This window comes from Orcinus orca, chromosome 2, assembly GCF_937001465.1.
Source record: "Orcinus orca chromosome 2, mOrcOrc1.1, whole genome shotgun sequence".
NCBI lineage: Eukaryota > Metazoa > Chordata > Mammalia > Artiodactyla > Delphinidae > Orcinus > Orcinus orca.
Genome location: NC_064560.1, coordinates 138300677 through 138328619, shown reverse-complemented (window position 1 = coordinate 138328619; position 27943 = coordinate 138300677). Strand labels below are relative to the sequence as shown.

General features: G+C 41.6%; 2 protein-coding genes across 9 annotated transcripts in view; both read right to left on the bottom strand.

Moving 5' to 3' along the window:
• PSMA6 (proteasome 20S subunit alpha 6) overlaps positions 1 to 3229 on the bottom strand; it is a 32874-nt gene extending 29645 nt beyond the window's left edge. Inside the window, exon 1 of the mRNA XM_049705952.1 lies at positions 3095 to 3229. Coding sequence (XP_049561909.1) covers positions 3095 to 3140 — 46 coding nt within the window. The 5' untranslated portion in view covers positions 3141 to 3229. The remainder of the gene's footprint in view (positions 1 to 3094) is intronic.
• A 788-nt stretch (positions 3230 to 4017) lies between these two features.
• Positions 4018 to 27943, bottom strand: part of PRORP (protein only RNase P catalytic subunit) — a 132291-nt gene continuing 108365 nt past the window's right edge. For 6 of the 8 annotated variants that reach the window (XM_049705933.1, XM_049705938.1, XM_049705935.1 and 3 more), the window contains 3 exons: positions 12471 to 12619; positions 9552 to 9747; positions 8050 to 8355 (listed from right to left, as the gene is read on the bottom strand). In XM_049705933.1, coding sequence (XP_049561890.1) covers positions 8224 to 8355; positions 9552 to 9747; positions 12471 to 12619 — 477 coding nt within the window. In that variant the 3' untranslated portion in view covers positions 8050 to 8223. Of the gene's footprint in view, positions 4369 to 8049; positions 8356 to 9551; positions 9748 to 10917; positions 12620 to 27943 lie in introns of those variants that run through there. The other 2 variants (XM_049705937.1, XR_007475524.1) reach the window with 2 other exon arrangements.

Genomic DNA, 27943 nt, shown 5'->3' with positions numbered 1-27943 from the left:
ATCTGGCCCCCATCAGGAAACCTGCAGTGCCAGGCAAGTCCAAGGCAGTAGCCCTCTCTGGCTCGTTTCCAATGTCTCTTGTCAGCCCTGCTGTCATCCTGCAGCTTTTGCAGAGTCAGGCCCATCCACAGAGGCTTCAGCTTTCTCTGAAGTCCTGGGTTCCCCAGACTGCAAGAGGAGCTCCAAGTATTCCTACTGAGGCATCTTTCCCGGGGTCCTGGGGTCAGAGGGTACCTAAGGAACCAGGAGCTTGGCCACAGCTCTCTACAAGGAAACATCTTTATCTTTTTCCTTCCTCTGACTCTTTGATATCTTTGGCCTGGTTAAGGGGCTGGGAGTTGTGAGGCAGATTCTCCTTTATTCTTTTTGTAAATTCTGCATATGTACTGTCTGCCCCACACTCACCTGGGAATCTTGGTATCTACTATATTTGTGCCTCAGTGGAAACTGAGGCAGAAAGAGTCCTATTCTAACATCCTATTACACATGTAACAATTCAGATTGTGCAGAAGATGAAGACAACTAAAAATCAACCACAATCCCAGCATGCAGAGATACCTATTAACATTTTGGAATCAACAAAATATTATTTCTTTCAGATACTTTTCTCCAAATGTCTCTTTCCTTCCTTCCTTCCTATTTAAAACATGGGATCATGTTAAACATACCATTTTGTAGATGTTTTGTCATTTAACCCATGCCAACACACAAAGTATCATTTTAATCACTGTAACGTTTAAAATTATATTTATTTCTTCCCTCCCTTGTTTTGAACATTTCGTTATTTCCAATTGTGTTATTATTATCAATAACATTATTATGAAGAATATCTTCATGTACAAATTTTTTAAAAAAGGATTATTTCCTTTGGAAAGGTAGTTAAGAGTTGAATAATTAGACTACAATAGATATTTTGAAGATGGAGTCAACACAATTTGCTAATTGATTAGGTATGTAAGTAGGGGGAAATGATCAGGAAAAAATAACATAAAGTAAGGCAGGAGGTCACTCTGTTGGGGTGAAGATGAATTTTTTTCACCGTGGTTGAGTAGAAATGCTCAGCTGCAAATGTAGAATTGGAAAGAAAGCAGGGGTAGAGATGGCTCCTTCCTCTGAGAAGTTTGGCTGTTAAATTATCCCTAGGGAAGCACAGTTTTGTCAGGCTAGAAGCCAAAAGTATTGTAGTTAGATGGGGGAATGAGCCCATGGAAAGAGATTAACTGAGAAAACAACTTCTCAAGTTAGCAAGAAAGGATAGTATGGAGGCAGTAGAAAAAGTAACCTAGAAGAGGGAGAAAAGGGTGAGGAAAGAAAGTTGCTAGAAAGGGCAAAAATTGCTGAAGAGTCTCTTAACAGATGGCTTTTAGTTCCTGCTTAAGTCATCTGCTGAGAGTGAGAGTGGCCAGGTTATGATTCAGGACTTAGAATCATGAGTGTTGTACTATTATTATTATTTTTAAATAACCTTGGAGCTCATTTGAGACTACTCAAAATACTACTCAAAAATATGGTCTGCAGCCTTGGCATCACCAGGCACACCAGACCTGAATCAGAATCAGCACTTTAAACGAGATCCCATGTCCATTAGAGTTTGAGAAGTACGCTGGCACCCTCTTCCCCACTGAACAGAAAAGGAAATGGAGGCTGCAGGAGATGAGCTCTTTTCAAGTTAAGATGGCAAAAGTTGGGAGAGCTCCTTTGGGGAATTAACAGGGAATTCACTGAAAGGTGAAACAAAGGACCTTCAAATGGGAGTGAAGTACTCGTAGCATAATTTCGTGACTTTTCTAGCAATACTATGGTACAGGAGAGGAGAAAGTGGAATGGTATGGGGCTACCCAAAGTTTGGTTTAGAATTGATAAGATGGGTACCACAGGAGGTGAAATGAATAAAAGAATCTGAAGTATTACTGAAGTCATCCATGAAATGAGTGGTTTGAGGATGGAGTGGGGTGAGCAACAAGGCAAGCAAAGCCAGATGCAGATGGGTAAGAGAGGCCTCTAGGTGAGGAAGGACTAGGCCTAAGAACAGATCTAGGAACTGGTGGTCGGGATGAAGGAGTGGAGCAGGTTAAGGAGGTTGTAGGCAAAAAGAAGAGCTCCAAAGTCTGATATCCTGAAAGTGGAGCACTTTTAAGTAGTTTAAAAGATCCAGGTTGGCATCTCACAGGGGGCCGAAACTCATCAGAGTTTAAGTGGATAAGAAACAATGAGACCAGAATATGGATGGTGTTGAAATCTCTGGGGACAGTGGCAGTGGGAGTGGGAAGGAAAAAAAAATCTACTGACATTCATAAAGCACAAACTGTTCAGTACTGATTTCCTCACAGAAACCTCCCTTGCTGTATCAAAGAACAAAAAGAGCCAGATGATTTACTTAAAAAAATAAAAAGCTCCCTATCTGTGTCAAGCAGCAAAACTTCCTCAGGCTTTCTCTTCAAATACTTGGTCTGACCAGAGTTTATTTCTTTAGGAGTTGCAGATCAGAGGGCCTAACTTGGAAAAGACCCATTTCTTCAAGGATTTGAGAACTCCTGCCAGAACAGGGCTGAGTGCCAAAGGACATGATCCTTAATTTGAGCCAGTAGCTATCATCAGGGTGACAGCTTCCTGGAACACAAATTTCCTTCTGAACACAGGAAACCTGGAGGAATAGTTTGTGAGTATACAACCATGCAAATAGTATTTTATGGTATACAGCAATGCCCTAGCTTAACCTGACTGCCTCGTTTTATGAAGTTATATTATGATGTTCAGAGTACATGAGGAAGAAGTGACAGAAGACTATGAGAACAAGGAAAAGTTTCATTTTCTGTCAGGTGGGAAAAAACCTTATTACAAAAGAGCTTATAGAGAATGAGTGATCCTTAAAAAAATTATATATACATGTGTGTATATATATATGAAAGGCATATATGTGTATAAAAACTTAATAGCATTAGACTACTCAGCTTTGGAGCAGAGGATAAAAATATTCAGCTTTGGATTCTAGGACAAGGTCACTGAAAAGGGGAAGAAAATACAAGAATGATTTATTTTTAAAGAATTAGTAATACAGTACATCTTAAGCAATGAGTCTAGGTGAGGGACTTACCTTTCCGACAACCTGCCATAACCACTTCCAAAGGAACCTGTTTCATGGAGGTGGAGGCCCCATATTATCCTCCCAGGCCGGATGCCACTCTGCCCCAGAGAGCCAAATGAGAAGCAGAATTGTCAGGGAATTCCGGACACTGACATTCTTTGTTCTGATGCAGTCATAGAAAGCACAAAAAATCTGTTTTAATAATGGACTTTCATAAACAACAAGGACCTACTGTATAGCACAGGGAACTATATTCAATATCTTGTAATAAGCTATAATGGAAAAGAATCTAAAAAAGAATATATATATATATCTGAATTACTTTGCTGTATACCTGAATCATTGTAATTCAACTATACTTCTATTTAAAAAATTTTTAATACATAAAAATTAGAAAAAAAGAAAAAACACGGACTTTCAATATTTAGATGTGAACTAAACTTGATACTTAGTAATGTTCTAGCCCAGCTGAGACTGATACGGCAATCTGAACTGGTCTCCTTAAAATGAATTTATGTCTCTACCATATTAGAAATTGTGATTTCTCAAGTATTTGCTTCTTGGGCTGAATTTTAACTAACATCAAAGAGACTAATGAGGTAATCATTTAAATATGGATGAAATTAATTCTACATCAACTTTCTTGTCAGAAGCTACCAGAAACCCTTCACATAACACTGCTATTTATAATAAATTATCATGGTTATTTTAATAACTTAATCCATTTGATAACAGTGTACTTCTGAGAGTACTCTGGTAGCAAAACAATTTTTAGCTGTTATCAGTGACTAGATAATTGTCTTCCTGTTTATTTCAATTCCTGGTTGAAGGCAAGTTGTATATGTATAGTCTCTGGAAGCATCTGTCAGATCAAGTATTGCCAACAGAGACAAAACTTGGGGAGAAAAGTCCTCAGGGAATCTTTTTAAAAAAAATTTATTTATTTTACTTTTATTTATTTTTGGCTGCATTGGGTCTTTTGTTGCTGTGCACAGTCTTTCTCTAGTTGCGGTGAGCAGGGGCTACTCTTCGTTGCAGTGCGCAGGCTTCTCATTGCGGTGGCTTATCTTGTTGCGGAGCACAGGCTCTAGGCGCGTGGGTTTCAGTGGTTGTGGCACATGGGCTCAGTAGTTGTGGCACATGGGCTCAGTAGTTGTGGCTCGCAGGTTTAATTGCTCTGCAGCATGTGGGATCTTCCCGGACCAGGGCTCGAAACCGTGTCCTCTGCATTGGCAGGCGGATTCTTAACCACTGCACCACCAGGGAGGCTGCCCTCAGGGAATCTTGAAACACAATAACAGAAACATGATAAGAGAAAATTAAAGATTATTTCTCAAGATTTACTGCATTTACTTACTCATTGGTGTTCGCGTCTCCCGTTTTTTGTTTTTGTTTTTTTTAGTTTTGTGGCATTTATTTTCATTACATACAGAGAGAATATTCTCACCATCTCCCATATTTTCTTTCATCCTGCTGGTTTGAATGGCTTCCTCTAAGTAGGTCTCTGAATGGAACTTCCTTCATTTATATCACATGGACTCAAGCTTGTCATTGGCTGGGATAAGGCAGGGAACGTTTGGTCTCTCTCCTCCACCCCCACACCCCACCTCCTGCCCAGGTGCCTTTTACTCACATCCTTTCTTTTTTAATTTTATTTATTTATTTATTTATTTTGGGCGGCACTGGGTCTTCGTTGCTGCACGCAGGCTCTTCGTTGCAGTCGCAGGCTTCTCATTGTGGTGGCTTATCTCGTTGCGGAGCATAGGCTCTAGGCGCGCGGGCTTCAGTAGTTGTGGAGCACAGGCTTAATTGCTCCGTGGCATGTAGGATCTTCCCAGACCAGGGATCGAACCCGTGTCCCCTGCACTGGCAGGTGGATTCTTAACCACTGTGCCACCAGGGAAGTCCCTTAGATCCTTTCTTATCCTTGTTGCCCTCCGGCCTCCTGTAGGGCTGTGGGCTTTAGAGATGCCTCATTTCCCACTACCCCTCGTTTCCCAGCTAATTCCCACCTAGGGTTGCCAGATGTAGCAAATAAAAATATTGGCGGCCCTGTTAATTGTGAATTTTAGATAGGCAGTGAATATTTTTAGTGTAAGTATATCCCTGCAATACTTGCGACGTGCTTATACAAAAAATTGTCATTTATTTGAAATTCAAATTTATTTGGGAGACCGTATTTTATCTGGCAACCCTACTGTCACCCTGGGGTTATAGGAGGCTCCAGCAGCTGCCTTGTCCCACTTACTAAGAACTCTTAGTTCTGCTTAAGTCCCAGCCCTGAAAGAACCCAAATCTAAATCCCACAATTTCATCAGAGTGGTCTATGTTCCTCCACTCCCAGTCATTCCCACAAGCATTCCCTTAGATGTTCCTCACTCTAGAAATTCCAAGTTGCTGAAGGATGGGCAAAGTACCTGATCTACACTTCATTTAGCTTTGCCCTCAAGTATCCCGAATAATTTTGATTTTTAGCAAAGATAAGACTCACCATGATAGGCCAGAATTCAGGTGCCTACATAACATACCCTTCCTTTCCATGCCTGCTCTAGAATGAAGCTATCAGGGAAAAAGAAATCTAATGTGAACACATATGCATTTTATAGCACCTTAGGACAGTTTTTTTAAAAAGCAAGAAACCTGCTAAAGGAACAGGGAAGCAGTAATTATATTCAAGTGCAAACTTGAAGAGAAAAATTCATTTAATGTGAAGAACAAGGCACCTGAGGTGAGGTAGTCCCAGCGGAGCCCTGGGAGAATGAGCTCAGGCTTCTCCTTTGTGATTTTCTCTTTACTGGGTCTGAGAACAGCAGGAGGAAAAGAGAGTATAAATTCAGGAGCATGCCAGAGGGAAGCACAAAGCATTTTAGACACACTTTTCAGTGGCAGAGTCAGTGCCCTTTCAAAGCTTTCATTGTTCATGGCTGGCCAAATTTAAAGATACTCTCAATCCAGGGCACAGGTTTTTAAAGAATTCCTTCTTCCCACTGTGTCTGGGACCTTGAATTAGACAGGTAGCTTTTGTCTCACTCAGGTGATCAGAATACAAAAGGCAGCCTAAGTGTTGGGTACCAGCTGCCTCCATTCAGAGAATCCCTGAACTCTCCAAGGTCCCGTGTCAGTGCCATTGATTCTGAGCGCCCTAGAATTGCCCTGCTCCCGGACAAGTGACAGATGCACCTCAATTTACCTCAAGCAGAAATTAGGGTTGTGTTTTGGAATGGTATTAAAGAGTTCAAAGATAATGTAGTTTCTCTAACCCAATTTTCTACCCTGATGAGCCACCATGGAAACGTGGGCCCTTGAAGAGGTCGTCCTGCCTGTTCCCTTCCTCTCATTCTCCCCACTTTCTCTTATGTGGCTAACAAAGTTTCTAAATCTACATACCGGATGCTCTACCATTCAGTCTGTCTGAGTTTTTATGAACTACTCTAGTCTAAGTTACAGTGTACAGTAGAAGAAAGACTATTTGACTTGAGAATCAGAAGAGCTGGGTTATGGTTGAAATGTCTCTACTAACTAGCTGTGGGATCCAAGGGAGCCATTGCATCTTCCTGGGTCTATTCCTGCTCTATAAAATGCGACTGTTGGACTTTATGTTCTTCAAGGTTCACTCCTGCTCTGAAGTTCTACGATTCTTTTTGTATCCTCTCCCATCTCTAGAGCAACTTGTGAGGAATTTGCATTAAGCTTTTAGACAAGCTTATTTAACAAATGCTTTCTTTCCTAATTTTCTTAAAACTAGGGTAGTTTCTTAAAAAAAAGTTTAGCTCGCTGCAAGCACAGTGTTCTAAGTAGGTAGTTCATGAAATCTAGAAAATAAACAGGTTGGATTTATGAGAGCTTTCCGATTCTCAGCATCTTTCAATGCCCTCAATTTATCAGGCACTTGTCTGGAGAGCCCCTTCCTCTAGGAGGCAGCAGTGTTGAATCCAACAATGGCGTAAGGAGGTAAAACATCCCCTCCTCTGTTTTTCCTGGATTGTCTCTCTGTGCATAATACACACCTTACTTATATCCATGTACATTGTTTGATATAAATGAAGTCATTGTTTTTTCATGTAAATAACTTTTATGCTAACATACTTTTTTCAGTTACGTTGTTGTAAATGCATCAATTTTAAGTGTTTAGTGTGATGAATTTGACTAATACATACATACACCTATGTCAGCACCACTCAGAACTTTCCATCACCCCCACAAAATTCTCTTGTGCCCTTTTCCTCAGGCAACTAGTATTCTGATTTTTATCACCATAGACTGGTTTTGTCTGCTCTTGAATATCAAATTGTATAGTACGTATGAGTAAGGAAAGAACTGTTATGAAGTGTTACAGACACGAATATTTTCAGCTAAAATCAAGATATAAGCTGCCTATCAAGGGAGTAAAACAGAGAGGCAACAACTTACTCACTTTGGTAAAGTAAGTCAAACTTGATAAAATGAAAATAATCTATATACTTTAGAAAGCCCTCATACCAAGTGATGGAATTAACAGTGTTCACAAAATGTTGAATTAGTCTGGAAAAGGCATTATAGGATGAAGAAGAAACATTCATAATCTAAAGAGAAGGAATTGCCCCCTTTCCTCCAACCCAAATCATTGGGTGATAAGTAGAAGTTGCTAATACACCTCTGACATCTGGGCCAGCTCATCAGAGAGGACCACAAGTGATTCAGTGTGGGAAGGAGATAACATGAGAGGATGAGATGATATCAGAAATGGAGAAAGGGTTTACAAACAACCCAGAGCCCAGGGCCAGATGGATTGGTTCTGCTATTGGTGGACCTGGAAGGGTAGCAAAATGGATACCAGAAGACCCTGTTGCCCAAGTAAGCGGAATAGCTGGCTCAATAGGAGAAAGGTAGGTATCACTCTGCACCAAGTTCCCCAACTTTGGATAAGCCTCAAATCCTAACAAATGTTAGGGGGAAAAATGCAACCGGTTATGAAAAGATATATCTTATTTAATTAAAAAATCAATTTATTGATATGCAAACCAACTGGACCAAACAGGACAAACTGGATCAGACAGGACAGAAGCAATGCTCTAAACAAGCATCAACCATCAACTTAAGAGCTCTGATGTCAACCAGGAGGACACCCAAACACAAGTTTAGCATGGGGGTAAGAGTCTTTATGTCTTCCGGTGAAGGCAAAGCCATTTGGTTGGCACTTCGTAGGAATATCTTTCCACCACGTCGTCATCATAAGGTATGTGCCACGAGTCTCCCGTTGTTTGCACCACGGTGTCATAGATGAGAATATGCTGTTGAATTTAAAAGGGAACCACACATTGAGAACAACACTAAAGGAATACCTAGCCATTTCCCTTTCTCTTCTGACAGCTTCTCAGTTTGCTTCAGAGATGTATTCTCTGTCTTACTTAACAATGGATTTTGAAAGAGCAGCTAATTCTGTGAAGATGAATGCCGGGGGTGGGGGGCCGTAGGGGGTGGGATAAATTAGGAGTTGGGATTGACACATACACACTACTATATGTAAAACAGGTAAACAACAAGGACCTACGGTATAGCACAGGGAACTATACTCAATATTTTGTAATAACCTATAATGGAAAAGAATCTGAAAAAGAATATATATATATATATATATATATATATATATATACACACACACACACATATATGTATAACTGAATCACTTTGCTGTACGCTCGAAACTAACAGAACTGTTAGTGACTGTATCTCTGTGGTAATTTGATACCATATTTCGTATAAATGTTGTTTTACATATTTTTTGACCACTGGACCATATTTATCATTGGCTAGTGTATTTTTCTGTAGTAACTCGCCTTTAGATTTTCTCCCTTTGCTTTCACACAGGAGGAATCCTTGTACTTACAGGTATTTAAACTAGAATCAAAAAAGAACTCAACTGAGACTGTGCCACAGCAGTGGATTAAACAGGAAAAAGGAGTTATTTAGCAGAAATAGAACTTATGATGAACCATAAGGAATAAGGAATTTTGAGCTACTGCAAATAAACAGTAGGATAAAAAACACATATGAGGATTTATAATTGATGACATAACTGATGTCACAACTGATGACATTCCAGGTGTTTTCAATATGTCAATTAACGTGGGGTTGGCCTATGAAAACTTTGCTCTGGCAGACTCTGTGTTTCTAGGATCTGGGTCATTCCAGATACCAAACTAAAGCTGAGAAAAATAAAACATTGAGGGACTTCCCGGGTGGTCCAGTGGTTAAGACTCTGTGCTCCCAATGCATGGGGCCTGGGTTTGATCCCTGGTCAGGGAACTAGATCCTGCATGCATGCCGCCACTAAGACCCAGTGCAGCCAAATACATCAATCAGTCAATCAATCAATATTTAAAAGTAAAATAAAACATTGAGAACTAGTTGCAACATTCTTTGACTATGCCGCATTCTTACTATCTACTTGGCTCTGCTGACATTATGTAGAGAACAGGTAACATACCTGAAATGTTATTTTTGATCCCGGATGCCTACTAACAATTGCCAGCTGATGTCCCTGCTGCCACTTAAAGAACAGGCGTTGGGTCTTGGCATCAGGCAGACAGGCCTTGTGGTCCCGCATCAGATCTTTTGTGATAAACTTGCAGTGGTCCCCCGAGTGCAGTGTGGCATACAGAAGGAATGGATCGTCCTCTGAGCTGAGTCAGGCATAAGAAAGAACACAGTCAAGCACACACCCAAAGAGGCAAAGAACAGCATTCTTCACCATGCTGTTTTCTTACTCGCTTTCCTCAGAAGTGTTCTGCTTTCTTAACTGACATGATCTCAGTGATACGTAAGAGCCGCCTGCAAGTCCTAGCTGGTAGACAACACTATCTAGAACACAGATGGAAGGCTAAGGGGAAAGGAATGCTAATGCTAGGGATTCTTAGCAGCTCAACTGGGCTCTTCCACCTGAATGGAGGACTCTAACAGTAATTCTCTCTTCATACTCAAAAGCTGGGTCTCTGTGTTCCCAGGGTGTGTTTCCTATCTGCTTCATCCACCACAGAGCACACCTTTCCCCGTCTCCTTTCCTCACTCAAATTCATAATACTAACAGGGCAGGATGAAAATTTCTTGCAAAAGTAAGGGGCTGACCTCAAAGCGGAAACTGGTTATCCCCAAGCAGCTTCTGGGTAGTCATCCTGCACATCTACACATCCTGCTGTAGATCAGCACCCAAAGGCATCTCCAACTTGAGAAGAGCCAGGAGCACAAAGCCGCCAATGGGCCCTCAACATCAGCGCTGACCACTTGAATACATGTGCTGTAGAAACAGTGGTGGCTACCTTGGCTCAGGAGATCTGGACAGCAACATGTGATAAGCCCTATGCCTTGATCCAAATGACCCGAAGTGGACCCTTTAAAGTTTACCTTATACTGACGTATTTCAAGTGAAATGATAAAACAACTGGGATCTGTCTGAAAAATCTCCAGGAAAAAGAGAGAGGAAAAGAAAAGAGAAAACATGTGGAGGTTGTATGGAGCAAGGTTAACAAATGATGTTGACTGTTGGAGCGGGGCGACAGCCACGTGGGGATTCACTATACTGCTCTCTCTACCGCGCGGTTGAACAGGCTTCTTCGGCACATTAATGGAAAACAGAGTTAATGTTACAAATGTAAATACTCAAATCCAAAGCCATAGAATGTCCCTGAGTCAATCTTTACAACTGGGTTGGGAACTTCAGTGTATGCAATAAATACAGGCTCCAAACCAAACATGAGACCAATTTCCAACAGGCTTCTTGGTTATAACACTGCATTTATCCAGTTCTTCCACCTAAGAATAATAATGATGATGGTGACAGCAACAAACATACACACCTGCCATGTACTTGGTGCTGTATGATTTGCAAGTTATCTTCTCATTTAATCCTCATGAGGGTTGCATATGAAGAAAAGAAAACAGAGAGAAGGGAAACGCCTTCCCAGACAGGAAGCGGCAGGGCCATGATTTAAACCTGGGTGGGTTCATTCCCAAGCCTGCGCTCTTAAGGTTTACCCAGTATTGCCTAAGGTGACTGCATGAAGAGCATTATTATTGTCTTATAGTCCTGGAGAGATGGAAGCACCCCCCTCCCATGAATAAATAAAAGGGCTTAGCTAAAGAAAAATGGGATTTGGTTTGGGATCTGAAGCAGGGGTTAGCTTCCAGCTTTGTGCACTGAATGCCATTTGACCTTTCTTTTCGGGGGAGGAGGGGAACGCGCTGTGCAGCCTGCAGGATTCTTAGTTCCCCGACCAGGGATTGAACCTGGGCCACGGCAGTGAGTGCCGAGTCCTACCCAATGGACTGCCAGGGAATTCCCCCATTTGACCTTTTTAAGAAGAAATGATTTGGGGAATACTGACAAACCTTGAAGTTATAACATTCAATCTAATGAAACCTAGACGTGGGGCTGAGGTGCGCTCATTATCCGTGCAAAGTTGGAAGTAAACCTTTGTCGGCATGAACAGTGTGAAAACCTAAACGCATGCTGAAAGTTAATACGTGCTGTTGTGGATCTGTGCTCCTTCCGATCAGCTGCTTTTTCATACTCTGTGGACACTGTATATTTTGTCGCTGACCATGTTTTCCATGTTCCTTTGGCTTCCTGGGAAGCTGTAGCTCATAGCAACATTCCCTTTACATTGAGAATAAAATCCACAGCCCACGAGGAACTCTGCAATGTGGTCCCTGCCTTTTCTCGGACCTCAGAACTGACTACCTTCCCTCTTGCTGCCCCCAGCCCATCCACACTGGCCTGCCAGCCTTCCTCATTCCTGCCTCAGGCCCTTTTCAACACTTGCTGTTCCCTCTGCCTGGTAGCTTCTTCCCACCACCCTTCCCCCTTTCTCAAATGACTCACTCGTTCCCTTCAGATCTGCCCCCTCCCAAAGGCTTTTTCCACTCCCCTCTGACCTATCCCCGACCTAGTCCCCTTCCAGCTCCTTACTCTGCTTCATGGTCTTCACAGCTTTAATCACTGCCTGGAATTACATTACCTGTTTATTTGTTTACTGTTAAGTCACAAGAGGGCAGGGACTTGGTCTTGTTCACTGCTGTTTCTCCAAGAACACAGAAGGTGCTCGTATTTGTAAAATATTTGTTAAATGATCTATTTAGGAATTTATGGCATGCATTCTGTGTACTAATCTCATTTTGGGCTTTAACTTATTTCTCCTTTAACCTGATTTCCTCATCTATCTAAGTTTATCCTGCTGTAAAAACTGTATTTTTGTAAGCTGTCTTAAATTTTTTTTTTTGGAATGAGGCTGAATATATATATACATACATACATACGTACACACACATGCACTTTTAAAAATGGCAAAAAATAGGTAACAAGTAGATGACTGGAGCCTAGTGTAACTCACTTAATAACTTCAATACCTACATGTTGTCAGCAAAAAAAAAGCTGGCTTGCTTTTGCACCTTTTCCATATCATCCTTCCTCCACCGGGAATTCTGCTTTAACATATGCTTCCGGCCCAGGACCAGCACTTGAAGATTCTGCTTGGCTAGTTGAGAGACCACATCTAAGAGCTAAAAAACACAAAGCCAGTCCCCAAGAGGGTCAAGGGAAGAATCTCCAGTAAGGGGATTGATTCTTGCAGATGGTAATCTCAATGGTCAAATAGTCTTTTCCGGTAAGAGGTGAGAAAACATTCCTTAAAATAACAGTCCATCTTTGCAAATAAGCATGAGGAAAATGCTCCCTTGTCACAACTTAATGTCTAACACCTGCCCACCGGCCAGGCTACACTGGATACCTGGGGAGGTTTCTAAGCATAGACCGTGTTCCCTAGAGTCCATGGGGATAGAGGCAGGGGGACTAAGAAGGATGGGGTTTGGTTCCTACACACTCCCAACCTTGTTTCAACCCAAACAGCTCAGCTTTTGTATACAGTATTTATATATTGGTATTCTGCATAGACTTTCATTTGAGTAAAGTGTTCTACTTTTTTTTTTTTAAGTTTGTAAATGGCCAGAATACTGACTTTTCAGTCAACTTTTCCATGTCATGACTCTGCTGAGACTGCTACCTTTCACTGAAATCCCTTTTTCCTCCCAAAGGTCTGTCAATTTCCATTCTCTAGCTTATTTTCCACTCAGTGAATCTACTCCCCATTCTCTCCACTTTCCACATGTGTTGTGCGCACATGAACTCCTCTCAAAAGTTTACACTGGGATTTTTAGTAAATCTAGTACTTTGGTGAGCTTGCTTACATTCATTATTTCATAAGGAAAAGTCCATAGATTACTTTTATGTACAACCTATTACACTAAGCTATTAATGGATATTACTAAGTATAATATGTAAAAAGCTAATGAAAAACTATAACTTAAGTTATATAATAGTGTATCAGAAGTATAAAAGTTCTGTAATTTATAAAAACTGTTGGGCTGGGACTTCCCTGGTGGTGCAGTGGATAAGAATCTGCCTGCCAGTGCAGGGGACACTGGTTCGATCCCTGGTCTGGGAAGATCCCACATGCTGCGGAGCAACAAAGCCCATGTGCCACAACTACTGAGCCCACGCACCACAACTACTGAAGCCCGTGTACCCTAGAGCCCATGCTCTGCAACAAGAGAAGCCACCGCAATGAGAAGCCTGCACGCCACAACCAAGAGTAGCCCCTACTCGCCGCAACTAGAGAAAGCCCATGTGCATCAACGAAGACAAAACGCAGCCAAAAGTAAATAAAATTAAAAAAAAATTTTTTTAAAAAGAAAACAACAACTGCTGGGCCTACGAAAATCACAAGTTGAAAGTCACTGAAGAAATCCTTAATTTTCTTGGGTCTTGGTTAGAAAAGGCATTTTCTTTAGTCTAGCTTCCCCTTACTCATAAATTTCTTCCCATGTAGACTTTCAGGATATTATTTAAAATTCTCTGATCAATAAAATTTCATTTATTTATTTGGTCAGTTGTCAAATATTGCTTGAGTACCTGTTATGTCTAATACACATGCAGACTCCTGTTAGTCTAATAATGAATTAACAAGGGCTGAATTTTTAAATTACTGTTTAATGCTTTGGATTTATGTATTTTTTTGGCCCATCCAACTCCATTACTAATCTTATTATTTTAGGAAACAGTAGTGAGTTTTATTATCATGAATTCTTAGTTCTAGAATTAAAGGACAGAATAGACACAAGTTGGCCACTGAATGTGAGCTGATACTCAAGCAGAGAAGTGTATCAAGACCAGTGTGAGGACTCTGACCCAAAGCTTTATGACCAGTAAAATAAAATTCTTCCCTTCAAAGCTATGAATAATGGCTTCTGTGTTCATTCAACAGTTATTTCCCAGGCCTCTCTATGTATAAGGCACATGGTAGGTATCACAGCTTACAAAATTTTGAAGGACATGGCCCCTGCCTTTAGTGAGGGAGTGCCTAATAATTTTCTTACCCAACTGTCAAGCCTGGGAAGATGGCTCTACATATACTGGATGGTTAATAAACATTTTCTGATTAGCTGAGGAATATGCCTACCTCTATTTTTAATCTCATAAAAGTAGCTCATTATTGAAAACTTGAAAAATATAGACAAGAAGGTGAAAGAAGAAATCACTCATACCTCACTACCCAAAGACTGCTAACATGTTTTTGCCAGTCTATTTATTCCATGCATTTTTACATAATCTTATAAGCCACTATTTTAAAAGTTGGGTTAGTAATTAAAAGTAAACATCTTCACTAAAAAAGTTTGGTTCATGGATTCAAACACCCCAAAAGACATTGAGAGTGCATCTCCTTCAAAGTGCATTTATAACATTCCTTTATTAAAGCTATGCTGAGATTACAGATTATTTTCAACGAGCCCAGATACAAAATGACAACTGGATTCATTAAGAGGAATGACGATTGCTTTCTAAAAATTCCTATATGAATTCCCACAAAGTTATTGTAAAGATACAAAAAAAAAATCAAACAAAACCAATTTTTGATACTGATTCCATGCATTTGAGAAGACATGGCTTAAAGAAAAACACAATTGGGTCTTCACATCTATACCTTGGCTTAGATAAATAGCCTTGCGTTTACTAATATTAAGTTAAACGTAGGGGCCCAAGGACCAGCAGAAAAGGCTTACCCTGAACTACTCTGAGGCACCATCTTGTGGCTGAGAGGTCTCTACTAGTAGCAGCTCTCTGAGAATGATGCAAACAAGGGAGAATAAAGACACAGGAAAGAAAGATGAGTGTATGGAATAGAGGCACTTGCCTGAAATTCTGTGGACAATCTAGCTATGAGCCTACTTCCTCTGGGGTAAATTCCAAGGCTGGGTCCAGTGGGCTGGGTCAGAGTCATAGGTATACTCAGAATAGTAAAGAAAAAGTAAATTCACCTTAATTCTATGTTAGATCAAAAATAAAATGGGGAGAAATTTCCACTTCTGGGAAGATGGAGTGGATGTACTTTTCCCTATTTCTTCCACCACGTACAACTAAAACCCCAGATGTTATATATAAAACAAACGTAAGACTTTGAAAAGTAGAGACAAAAAGGTAGACTGGCTAGGGACCTTGGGACGTGAGGAATGACATGTTGGTGTTGCTTGGATTTCCTTTTTGCCTCATATATCCTATACTTGGAGATCAAGAAGCCAGCAACCTGGAAATGCCAATGGATGCAGACAAAAAAAAAGACCAACAAAGGCCAGTTCTCACTAGCCAAAGGACCAGAAAAGACGCAGTCTAGCAACACAGAAAACCTGCTGGAGTGATAACACCAGGAGACTGTAATGTTATATGTGTGTGTGTGTGTGTGTATACACATGTAATACCTAGAGCAACCATTAAAAATGCTATACAGGGGCTTCCCTGGTGGCGCAGTGGTTGAGAGTCCACCTGCCGATGCAGGGGACACAGGTTCGCGCCCCGGTCCGGGAAGATCCCACATGCCGCGCAACGGCTGGGCCCGTGAGCCACGGCCGCTGAGCCTGAGCGTCTGGAGCCTGTGCTCCACAACGGGAGAGGCCACAACAGTGAGAGGCCCATGTACCGCAAAAAAAAAAAAAAAAAAAAAGCTATACAAAGAGTATACTCAAAAACATGATTAAAAAACAAAACAAAATACCCACTATAGACACATAAAAATGGAATTCTAAAAAAAGTTAAAGTAGCCCACAGGAAGGCAGGAAAAATAAAACAGAAACAGAAAACAGAGATGATAGAAAACAAAATGGCAGGCGTAAGCCCTAACGTATCAATAATAACATAAAATATAAAGGGTTTTAATACATCAATTAAAAGACAGAGCACATACCAGAATTTTATTCCTTTTTAAGCCTGAATAGTAAGTATTCCATTGTGTGTATATACAACATTTTGTTTATCTATTCATGTCGATGGATATTTGGGTTGTTTCCAAAACCCTCCTTCCTGAACTTATCCTGTAATGAATATTCCTATATACGAGGCATATTGATTATAGCTATCTTGCTGGAAGAACTGGCATAGAACTTCTAATGTCTGTAGACATCAAATCCCAAAGACTTTAGAGTTTTGAAGATCTACAGTCCACACAACTCAGGAAATGTCAGAGACTGCAGAGGGGGAGGTAAAAAGTTAAGAATAGGGAGAGGAAGTTACACTTGCTATTTAGGATTACTCAGAAAAGCTCTTGCTCTCATTGGCCTCTCCCACCTCTCAGGCAGCTTTTCTATTTCCTGAGCATCCCTATGCACTTATTTCTACCACATGTAGCTCTGCCAATTGTATTTTTACCCTAAGCTCAGGAACTACCTTTCAGAAGTTTTACACCAAAAATAAGTCACTTATGAGTAATGTCACTTATGAATTAAAAAAAAAAAAAACCCTCTTATGTATTCCTACCAGAGACAAAACAAATTAGAATAGAAGCCAAACCAGAAAATGTTTGCACCAAATATTAAGCTGCAACTTGTTTTTACTCTTCTGGTCTTTGGAGAATCATCCTTTAGACATCTTAAGGAGCAATGTGGGAGGGGAGGTGGGTGAGATCTGATTCCAGCTTAACCTTGAGATACTGAATAGCCAGAGTTCTGGAATCAATTTGGAATTTTAAATATTCTCTAGAATCAGCTGTACTGTGCATTTTGCTCTACTGTGTGGCTCAGATTCCAGACTCCTTAGGCAAGTCCAGAACTGTCCTCACCATCTCTGGGTTCTCCAGGTTGAGAACATCCCAGAGTGGATCTTTTTTTTTTTTTCCCTTTAGTATTTATTTATTTGCTTGCACCGGGTCTTAGTTGCAGCAGGCAGGCTCCTTGGTTGTGGCTTGCCAGTTCCTTAGTTGTGGCACACGGGCTCCTTAGTTGTGGCATGCAAACTCTTAGTTGTGTCATGCATGTGGGATCTAGTTCCTTGATCAGGGATCAAACCCGGGGCCCCTGCATTGGGAGCATGGAGTCTTTTTTTTTTTTTGCGGTACGCAGGCCTCTCACTGTTGTGGCCTCTCCTGTTGTGAAGCACAGGCTCCAGATGCACAGGCTCAGCGGCCATGGCTCACTGGCCCAGCCGCTCCGCGGCATGTGGGATCTTCCCGGACCGGGGCACGAACCTGTGTCCCCTGCATCGGCAGGCGGACTCTCAACCACTGCGCCACCAGGGAAGCCCCAGGGAGCATGGAGTCTTATCCACTGCACCACCACGGAAGTCCCCCAGAGTGGATCTTGGCTTCTGTCATCAGGACTGCCCTAAGCTCAAGGAAACTCTTCCACATCTCTCTCATTTAAACCTAATCCCTGTTCAGAGTCTCAAGGGGAGGATGGCCTTTTCCAGGATACCGACCATTCTGTACACATGGATATTTGTCACATACTCCTTTATCCTTCCTATGAAGGCCCAGTTTGGTCTTGGATGAACCCTGAAGACGATAAGTCAGACACAAAAGGATGAATATTGTATGATTTCATTTATACGAGTTACCTAGAGTAGTCAAATTCACAGAGACAGAAAATAGAATGGTGGTTGCCAGGGGCCAGAGAAGGGGAAATAAGGAGTTATTGTTTAATGAGGACAGAGTTTCAGTCTGGGAAGATGAAGAAGTTCTGGAGATGGATGACGGGGATTGTTGCACAACAACGTAAAGTACTTAATGCCACTGAATCATACACTTGAAAATGGTTAAAATGATACATCGTACGTTACGCATGTTTTACCACAATAAGAAGTTTTACTACAGAAAATTTTAAATACAAACAAAAATAAGCAGAATAGCATGATGTGCCCATCACCCAGCTTCAACAATTATCAGGTCACGGCCAATCCAATTTCATCTATATCCGCACCAACTTCTGCCTCGGATTATTCTGAAACAAATCCTAGACATCATATCATTTCAACTGTGAATATGTCAGAATGTATTTCTAAATATAAGGACTCTTAAAAAAATAAGCATAATACCATTATCACATCTAAAAAAATTAACAATAATTCCTTAATATCAAACATACAATCAGTATTTACATTTCTCTAGGTTACATACTTTTAAAAAAAATCGGCATCTAAAAGAACTCCATACATTGCGATTGCTTGACTGCAGTTAAAGAAATGCAGAGGCTAGTCTGATGGAAGTTCCCACATTTAGATTTTGCTAACAGCATCCCTGTGGTATCATGTAACATATTCTCTAGTCTTTCTATGTTTCCTATAAATTGGTAGTTAGACCTAGAGACTTGATCAGATTCAAGGGTTTTTTGGTATGTATGCGTGTGCATGTGTACATTTAAAATTGTGGCCCTGATAAAGTGAAAAGGTCAGTTCATTCATCAAAAATGAACAACTTCTCTGTCAGTCACTAGGCAGAGGGTACTGGGGATGCAGATACTGATATAAAGACACATTTATCCCTAGCCTCCAGGAGGTTGCAGTCAAATGACTGTAATGTGATGTAAAAAGTGCTAAGGAGGAGGACAAAGAATGGGCACTTAAATCAGACCAGGGGTAGGGACAGTGGTCAGGGAAGTCGCCACGAAGGAAGCAACGGCTGAGCTGTGTTGTCAGATGAATTAATCCGGGCAAGGAATGGGAGTTTCCAAGGACAAGAAGCAGCATGTTGAAGGTGGGGGCTCTTTATTAGCGTGCTGAATTCAGGGAACCGCCGAGGTGTGGGAGGTTGACACAGGGAGTGTGAGATATAAGGCTGGAAATGACTGTAGGGGTCAGATCACAGGGGTCCGTGTAAACCATGATAAGGAATCTTTTACCACCTAAAAGCAGTGGAGAAAAACAAAGGATTTAAACAGGAGCGTGACATGACTACCCATTTAGAGAGGTCAAAATTGTGGATTGCAAGAAGGCTGGACTAGAATAGGGAGATCAAGTAAGGGGGGTTCTGCAGTAATTCAGGTAACAGATAATGAGAACTGAGGTGCTGGCAGTAAGGATGGAGAGAAGGGAGCCCTCTGTGAGTAAAGCAGAACTGATCAGACTTAGTCATTGACTGAATGTAGGAAACAGGGAGAGGAATAAACCAAAGAAGAGTTGGACAACTGGATGGATGATGGCAGCGAGACAGGGTCTATGAGAGGTGGAGCTCGTGATATCCCCAGGCGGGAGATGCCCAATGGGCAGCCAGTCAGGTGACTCATTTAGGAGAGGGCTTTGAGATAAAATAAAGATTTGGAGTCATCAGGAAACACATATGGGCAGGAGCCATCAGCAAATGGAAGAGGTCTAACAGACTCAGAAGGAAAGGAGCAGAGGATGAAAACTGAGGAATACTATTACTTAAATGATAGAGTTATAAGAAAAGCCATTCATGGAAGCTGAGGAATGGCCAGAGAGATAGAAGAAAACCAGGAGACAGTGACCAGTCTCTCAGAAAGACTGTAAGGAGCGTTTCAAGAAGGAAGGAGAGATGAGGCATCAGCGCTACAGAAACACCAAAACATGGCCTGCACCCCAGAGGCGGCACTTTGATGATGCCATGGGGGTCAGGATGGCGAATTCACTTGGTTTCCTAAACTCCCTCTATAAAGCTGCAGTCTGCTTTGTCCAGAGAGACTGTCTTACAAGCACGGCTCTTTTTTGCTTACCAAAAATCACAATCAATTATGCTTTTCATTTCAGATACTGAGTGGTGTGGCCTCTTTAGAACCTCCAACCTTCCAGAAGCTTCACTGAGTAAGGAAGAGGTTTTGTTTTTGTTTTTTTAAGATGGAATAGACTTGAGAATGTTTCTCTTCTGGTCAGGAAAAGTCAATAGCAAGGTAGAGGCTGAAGATACAGGCATAGAAGGGATAATTGCGAGAACAAGGTTCTGAGAAAGGGGGAGATCTAGAGAACAGGCAATGAGAATACCTCTTGCACCGAGGTGAGTTTGAGCACAGGCTCGTTGGTTTGATTGCGTGGTTGGTGCACCTGTGTGCGGTGACTACGTCAACACGTGAGGTCATTTCTCCTGATAGCTTCCATTTTCTGTGTGCCACACGTGAGTCAGTGGCCCAGGGAGGCTGGAGGGGGTGGTAGAGGAGGCTTGAGGGCTGCCTGTGGCGCAGATGAGATGCAGCTGGCGCGAGACTGGGAGTGGGAGCCAAGCGGACTGCGGATGTAAAAGCGCAAAAGCCCAGGCGAGGCTGGAGGTGGCAGCAGCGGGGACAATGGGACGATGTACAGCCCTCTGCATCCTGGCTGCAGTGTAGGATAATGATCGGGATAACAATCGATCGGCTGCCCCTTGCTCCACGTAAACATTTGGTCAAAAGGCATTTCCAGGTGGAACCATAATGGAAACATCAGTCATCTAATATCACTCTCTCTATTTACTATTAAAGATACCAGTCCAAATTGGTATTTACATAGTATAAGATTTGTGGTTTGGGGTTCTGGCCTGAGTCAGGAATTCCAAATTCCTATCTCATTTATTTGTTCAGATCTCTTTAATTCTAAAATGTGAATAAGGTGCCCCCGACCCTCCTTAACAGCGTTGTCATTTATCAAGTCACCATCAACAAACATGTAAAATGTCATCACTCGCAATTTGTAAAATGAAAAGATTTTTGGAGAAATGATCTCCAAACCACCTGGCTTTCAGGGCAGGCTATTTCTAACAATGTCTCTTCCTTTTAATGACTTCAGGAAACACCTAGGGGTCTATTTGATAAGGTGGTCCCAGGGGGCTGCATTTTAGTGCTGAAGTCTGTTTCCTTCCTCAACTACCTCTCTCTCCACCTTCTGTCCAACCTCCCTGCCCCCCTTTAATGAATCAGTGAGGGAACTGTGAGAAGCTCTACTTATCTTAGCCTTAGGAGCAGCCCCCCAATTCTCTTCTGCTGTTAGAGCCCAGCACTCCGTGGACACTGCACCCAGTGTCATTCCCTGGCAGCTTCTGATGCTGCTATTCGATGTGTGAAATGAATGAGTGTCAATTGCTCTCAGGAACCAAGGAAAGTTTGAAGATTCTTGCACTCAGCCCTGGATAGTTTTCTTTAAAGATCTGATACAGAAGGGGAGCTTGATTAAAGTAGAAATTATTCTCCCTGGAAACAGTTAGAAGCTGTTATAGGTGCAAACTGCAACCAGGTAGCATGTTTGAGGAGCAAGGCCTCATGCACTCGATGGGTCTAAGCTTTTGGAGGCCTCACTTTTCTCAGATAAAGCCATGCAAGTGCTCACACCAAGGAGGACATGAGGTGATTTCATCTTTGAGCTCCCCCCTCTTTACACACACACACACACACACACACACACACACACACACACACACACACACACCCCTGTAGTTCAGCACCTGAGCTGGGGAAGGAAAGCAGATTAATTTTAAACAGAATGTTGACATTAAAGAGACTACTTTGAGTTATTTATAAGTAGAAAAACTTAAAATTCCATAAAAAATTAAAGAGAAATTCTTAAAACAACCACAAATAGCCTGCATATTGTTCCAACATGAAAAGATACCGATTACACACCAGTTACACACTGGTCATTTGGAACCCTAAAGCCAGGAAACACATGTCCACTTTTTATGCTATTGCTTCACTAAAGACAACCTCATGGCAACATGGGGCGTGAAGTAGGATGGATGGTCCGGGGGGGTTTCCTATTGGAGTCTGGGTGTCTTTCAGGATATGATGGTGTTAAGTCAAAGGCAGACAAGAGAAAGTAGGAAAAGAAAATAAAGACTCTTTGGATCATTTTCTTTCATGCATTAATTAATTTTGACAATTGTTTCCTACAAACTAAGACAAAATGAAACCACTTCAGGGCACAATGATTGATGAACTCTATGGAGGCAGTGTTGTCAAACTCAGAAGACCACAAACACAGTGTTTGTAACTGATGCACTGTGCATTCCACAAAGTTAACAGCAGAAGAAACAAGGGAAGTCATAACTTATACTAGAACAATGGAGTTTTCTACTTGTTTCTATGTTCCTACAGGCTGCAGGTAAGCTAATATCCAGTTTCATTCTCTTCTTTGTCTTTGTTCCTTTCACTTTTCTCTTGAACTATGTTTTGGAAAGAGAATCCCTGTCTTAGAAATAGTCCTTGAGTGAATGCTGAATTCACCATTTTTCTGTGTACCTCTGGAAATGCCACCAAGGAGGAGAGTGCAGGAAACTCACCAAGGTTGTGGCTCAAGGCTCTCACATGTTTTCATCTGCCAGCTACTCACTGGTAGTCTCAGTCTCAGTTCTACGTTTGAGAGTTACTACTGCTTGCCAGAGAGAGTGGAAGGAAGAAATATCACTCTTTACTTAAAGGTCAATGATATTTCCTTGCTGAACTGTTCAAGCGCTGTATACCGTGTAAGATCCAGATGAGCATTTAATGAAGATAGGAGTATTGGAAGAAGGTGAGAAAAGGAAGTGTTTTAGAGAAGCAGCAGAAGCTGGGGTGAGGAGAGAGGGGGAAGCTTTCACTGGGTGGTATTCAAGGAGTGGAAATTTCATAAGCCTGGTGGCACAGTTCCAGAAAGAAGAGGCTGACACTGAGCTGGAGTCCTGCTCCCACCTCTGGGACCATGTGCTTTAAGCACAGATTTAAAACTCTGATGACTGACTGAGTCTAAAGCTCTTTCAATCTCTTGGAAGAAAGTATATACACAAAATACTACTACTTTATTATGATGTCATAAATGATCCCACTGGTTTATATGAGACTCACCGTGTCCTATATCCTGCTTTCGTTAGTCATTGATATTTTAGGGAGATTTCAATGATCTCATGTTGTCTTTAATCAATGAAACAATTCTACTAAGGAAGAGAAATGCCCTTCCTGACTTGGGAACATCCTGTCAAGTGTGGGATGTGTTTCCTGCCTGCCATGTCTTCTCCAGTCTATGCCATTAGCATCCACACAGTTATCCAGCCTTTTGGAAAATGATTAAACATTTTCTAAATGTTCAGAACATTAAGCTGGATGGATTTCCCCAGCCAGCTGAGAGTCAGAGCTGACTAGAAGACAGCAGATTTGGCTCCTGACTCATGGTGTGACTTTTCTCCAAACATTTACATGCATTCTTTGGTCTTTTCAGTTTTTCTGTAAAATATCTGTGTTTCCTTGATCACTGTGAGGCAGGAAAGGATAGTATTTTGAAGACTGAAAACTAATTTCAGGAAGATTAAATTAACTTATTCTGATGCATATTAATTTCCACTTTTAAAAGTTAATTAGGGCTTCCCTGGTGGCGCAGTGGTTGACAGTCCGCCTGCCGATGCAGGGGACACGGGTTCGTGCCCCGGTCCAGGAAGACCGCACATGCCGCGGAGCGGCTGGGCCCGTGAGTCACGGCCGCTGAGCCTGCGCGTCCGGAGCCTGTGCTCCGCAATGGGAGAGGCCACAACAGTGAGAGGCCCGCGTACCACAAAGAAGAAAAAAAAAAAAAAAGGTTAATTAAAAACATCCTAGGGTTCTAGATCCCGTCCATGTACAGGGAATAATTTGTTCACACTGGGAAAGTATGTAAACACTTTCAGGCTCATAAGCCACCATTTAATGACTAAAAGAGAAAGAATATGATAAGTAGGGCTCTGGAGGACTGAAATTTTGTGTAGCTTCTCCATGCCTGCATTGCTTCACACAGCTTTTGTCTTGGTACAGAGCCATACACAATTGTACACTATAGCAATTTGCTTTTTTTTCTGGAACAGCCCTGTCAGTTCAAAACATATAAAACACCTAGGTATATAAAAGATACCTTGGACATCTCCAGTTAATGTTCCAAGCTGTCTATCTGTACAGTAGAAGGGTTTACACAGTAAACGAAACTAACAGAGACATAAAAGAGACTTTTCCAATTTATATCTACTATTTAATAGCATAGTGATTAAGTAATAAAATAGTAATAGTAATTAAGAGCACAATCTTTAGCATCCAGCTGCCTGGGTTCAAATTTTGGTTCTACGAGGTCAGAGCTGTGTGGACCTCTGTTACATTTCCTCTTGAGCCTCTGTTTCAACATTGGTAAAATGGAGATACAAACTGGCTTATTATGGAGATTAATTTCGATGCATGTAGATACAAAGCACATGGAAAAATATTCAATAAATATTAGCTATTATTAGACAGTACAGTCTGGATTAGTAAATTTAGACCTCCCAAGCCCTACTGATCCCCCCAAACACCCCCCCCCCGCCAAAAAAAGAACAACACAAAAGGAAAAGGAAAGGAAAGAGAATAAAATTTTAAAAGAGAAAGAAAAGAGAGATTCTTTTGGTATTATCATAGACTTGGGTGATTTTTGTGTTTATCTCTCAACATGTTGAGTAGAACATAAACGTTCAGGTTTAGAAGGCAAAAAGAACATGTGCATCTAAACTTAATCCCACTTGAAACTCCCAATAAAACTCCCAAAAAACTCCCAATAAAACTCCCAAAAAACAGAGTCTTTCTAAAATGACAAACCCACAGAAACATGGAGAATAAGAGGGGAGACAACATCAGTAAAATCTGGAAGCTAGAAAGCAGACAGACAAGTGGTAACCAACCCTGCAGATCCAATGGAGTCAAATTTGAAGATGGGTCAGCTAAGATCCAACCCAACCTCTCAAGACTCCAGAACTAGAAGCAAAGGGGGGAGGCTAAATGGGGGTGTGTGGTTAACTAAGGAGAATCAGGTAAAAGCTGCTGAAGAAAATTTAGATTCCTAGATTTGTGTGCCCCTGCCCCCATCCATATTGCCCCTGCTGGGGTAGGGGAGGGAAGTCTGAAGATTCATTACGAGGATGTGGTAAGTCAGAGGAAATCTAGCCTGGCATACCAAGCACATGTGACAGTGTGATCACCATGCTGAAAGTAGAGATTAAGTGAATGCATGCATATTGAAAGCAAAACGCAGAGAAACTCAGATTTTCCCCCCGTGATTGGCCCTCAGAACGCTGGCAGGAAGGCCTTTACCCTGCAGTCAGAGGACTGAAAACTCTCCTTTGGGGAATATGACCAGTGAAAAAGGAAAAAAAACCTAAAGATTCTGATTATTGGGAACTCCCCAACAAATGACCCACCCAGTTCACCCGGCTGGTGAAGTCAACTGCAACAAGCCCCACCTACACAGTCAGAGCTTCCAATCAGCTCTTTAGATCATCTTGAACCATAAGCAGACAGCAAAGAATTATCAGACAGCTGTGGAGAGCCTGCAAAATGTTAGACTCTAAAACAACTAAAGAAAACAAAAACCTGAAAAAGCGAAGACTACAAAAGGAGAAGGCAAAACCCCCAAAAAAACCTCTCATAAAAATTCTGTAAGGGAGACTTTCAAGATGGCAGAGGATTAAGACGTGGAAATCGCCTTCCTCCCCACAAATGCATCAGAAATACATCTACATGTGGAACAACTCCTACAGAACACCTACTGAACACTGGCAGAAGACCTCTGACCTCCCAAAAGGGTCTTGGTGCTCTGGCTATGTGCCAGGCCTGTGCCTCTGAGAAGGGAGAGCCAAGTGCAGGACATTGGTCCACCAGAGACCTCCCGGATCCACATAATATCAAACAGCGAAAGCCCTCCCAGAGATCTCCATCTCAACGCTAAGACCCAGCTCCACTCAACGATGAGCAAGCTCCAGAGCTGGACACTCTATGCCAAACAACTACCAGGACAGGAACACAACTGCACCCATTAGCAGAGAGGCTGCCTAAAATCATAATAAGGTCACAGACACCCCAAAACACACCACCGGATATGGTCCTGCCCAACACAAAGACAAGATCCAGCCTCATCCACCAGAATACAGGCACTAGTCCCCTCCACCAGGAAGCCTACACAACCCACTGAACCAACCTTAGCCACTGGGAGCAGACACCAAAAACAACGGGAATTACAAACCTGCAGACTGCAAAAAGGAGACCCCAAACACAGTAAGATAAGCAAAATGAGAAGACAGAAAAACACACAGCAGATAAAGGAGCAAGATAAAAATCCACCAGATCTAACAAATGAAGAGGAAATAGGCAGTCTACCTGAAAAAGAATTCAGAGTAATGATAGTAAAGATGATCCAAAATCTTAGAAATAGAATGGACAAAATACAAGAAACGTTTAACAAGAACCTAGAAGAACTAAAGAGCAAACAAACAATGATGAACAACACAATAAATGAAATGAAAAATTCTGTAGAAGGAATCAATAGCAGAATAACTGAGGCAGAGGAACGGATAAATGACCAGGAAGATAAAATAGTAGAAATAACTACCATAGAGCAGAATAAAGAAAAAAGAATGAAAAGAATTGAGGACACTCTCAGAGACCTCTGGGACAACACTACATGCACCAACATTCAAATTATAGGGGTCCCAGAAGAAGAAAAAGACTGAGAAAATATTTGGAGAGATTATAGTTGAAAACTTCCCTAATATGGGAAAGGAAATAGTCAACCAAGTCCAGGAAGCACAGACAGTCCCATACAGGATAAATCCAAGGAGAACACACCAAGCCACATATTAATCAAAACTATCAAAAATCAAATAAAAAGAAAACATATTAAAAGCAGCAAGGGAGGGCTTCCCTGGTGGCACAGTGGTTGAGAGTCCGCCTGCCGATGCAGGGGACACAGGTTCGTGCCCCGGTCTGGGAAGATCCTACATGCTGCAGAGCGGCTAGGCCCGTGAGCCATGGCCACTGAGCCTGTGCGTCCGGAGCCTGTGCTCCGCAACGGGAGAGGCCACAACAGTGACAGGCCCACGTACCGCAAAAAAAAAAAAGAAAAACAAAGCAGCAAGGGAAAAACAACAAATAACACACAAGGGAAGCCCCATAAGGTTAACAGCTGATCTTTCAGCAGAGACTCTGCAAGCCAGAAGGGAGTAGCAGGACATATTTAAAGTGATGAAGGGGAAAAACCTACAACCAAGATTACCCTACTCAGCAAGGATCTCACTCAGATTTGACAGAGAAATTAAAACCTTTACAGACAAGCAAAAGGTTAAGAGAATTCAGCACCACCAAACCAGCTTTACAACAAATGCTAAAGGAAATTCTCTAGGCAGGAAACAGAAGAGAAGGAAAAGACCTACAATAACAAACCCAAAACAATTAAGAAAATGGTAATAGGAACATACATATCGATAACTACCTTAAATGTAAATGGATTAAATGCTCCAACCAAAAGACATAGACTGGCTGAATGGATACAAAAACAAGAACCGTATATATGTTGTCTACAAGAGACCCACTTCAGACCTAGGGACACATACAGACTGAAAGTGAGGGGATGGAAAAAGATATTTCATGCAAATAGAAATCAAAAGAAAGCTGGAGTAGCAATTCTCATACCAGGCAAAATAGACTTTAAAATAAAGACTATTACAACAGGCAAAGAAGGACACTACATAATGATCAAGGGATCAATCCAAGAAGATATAACAATTGTAAATATTTATGCACCCAACATAGGAGCACCTCAATACATAAGGCAAATGCTAATAGCCATAAAAGGGG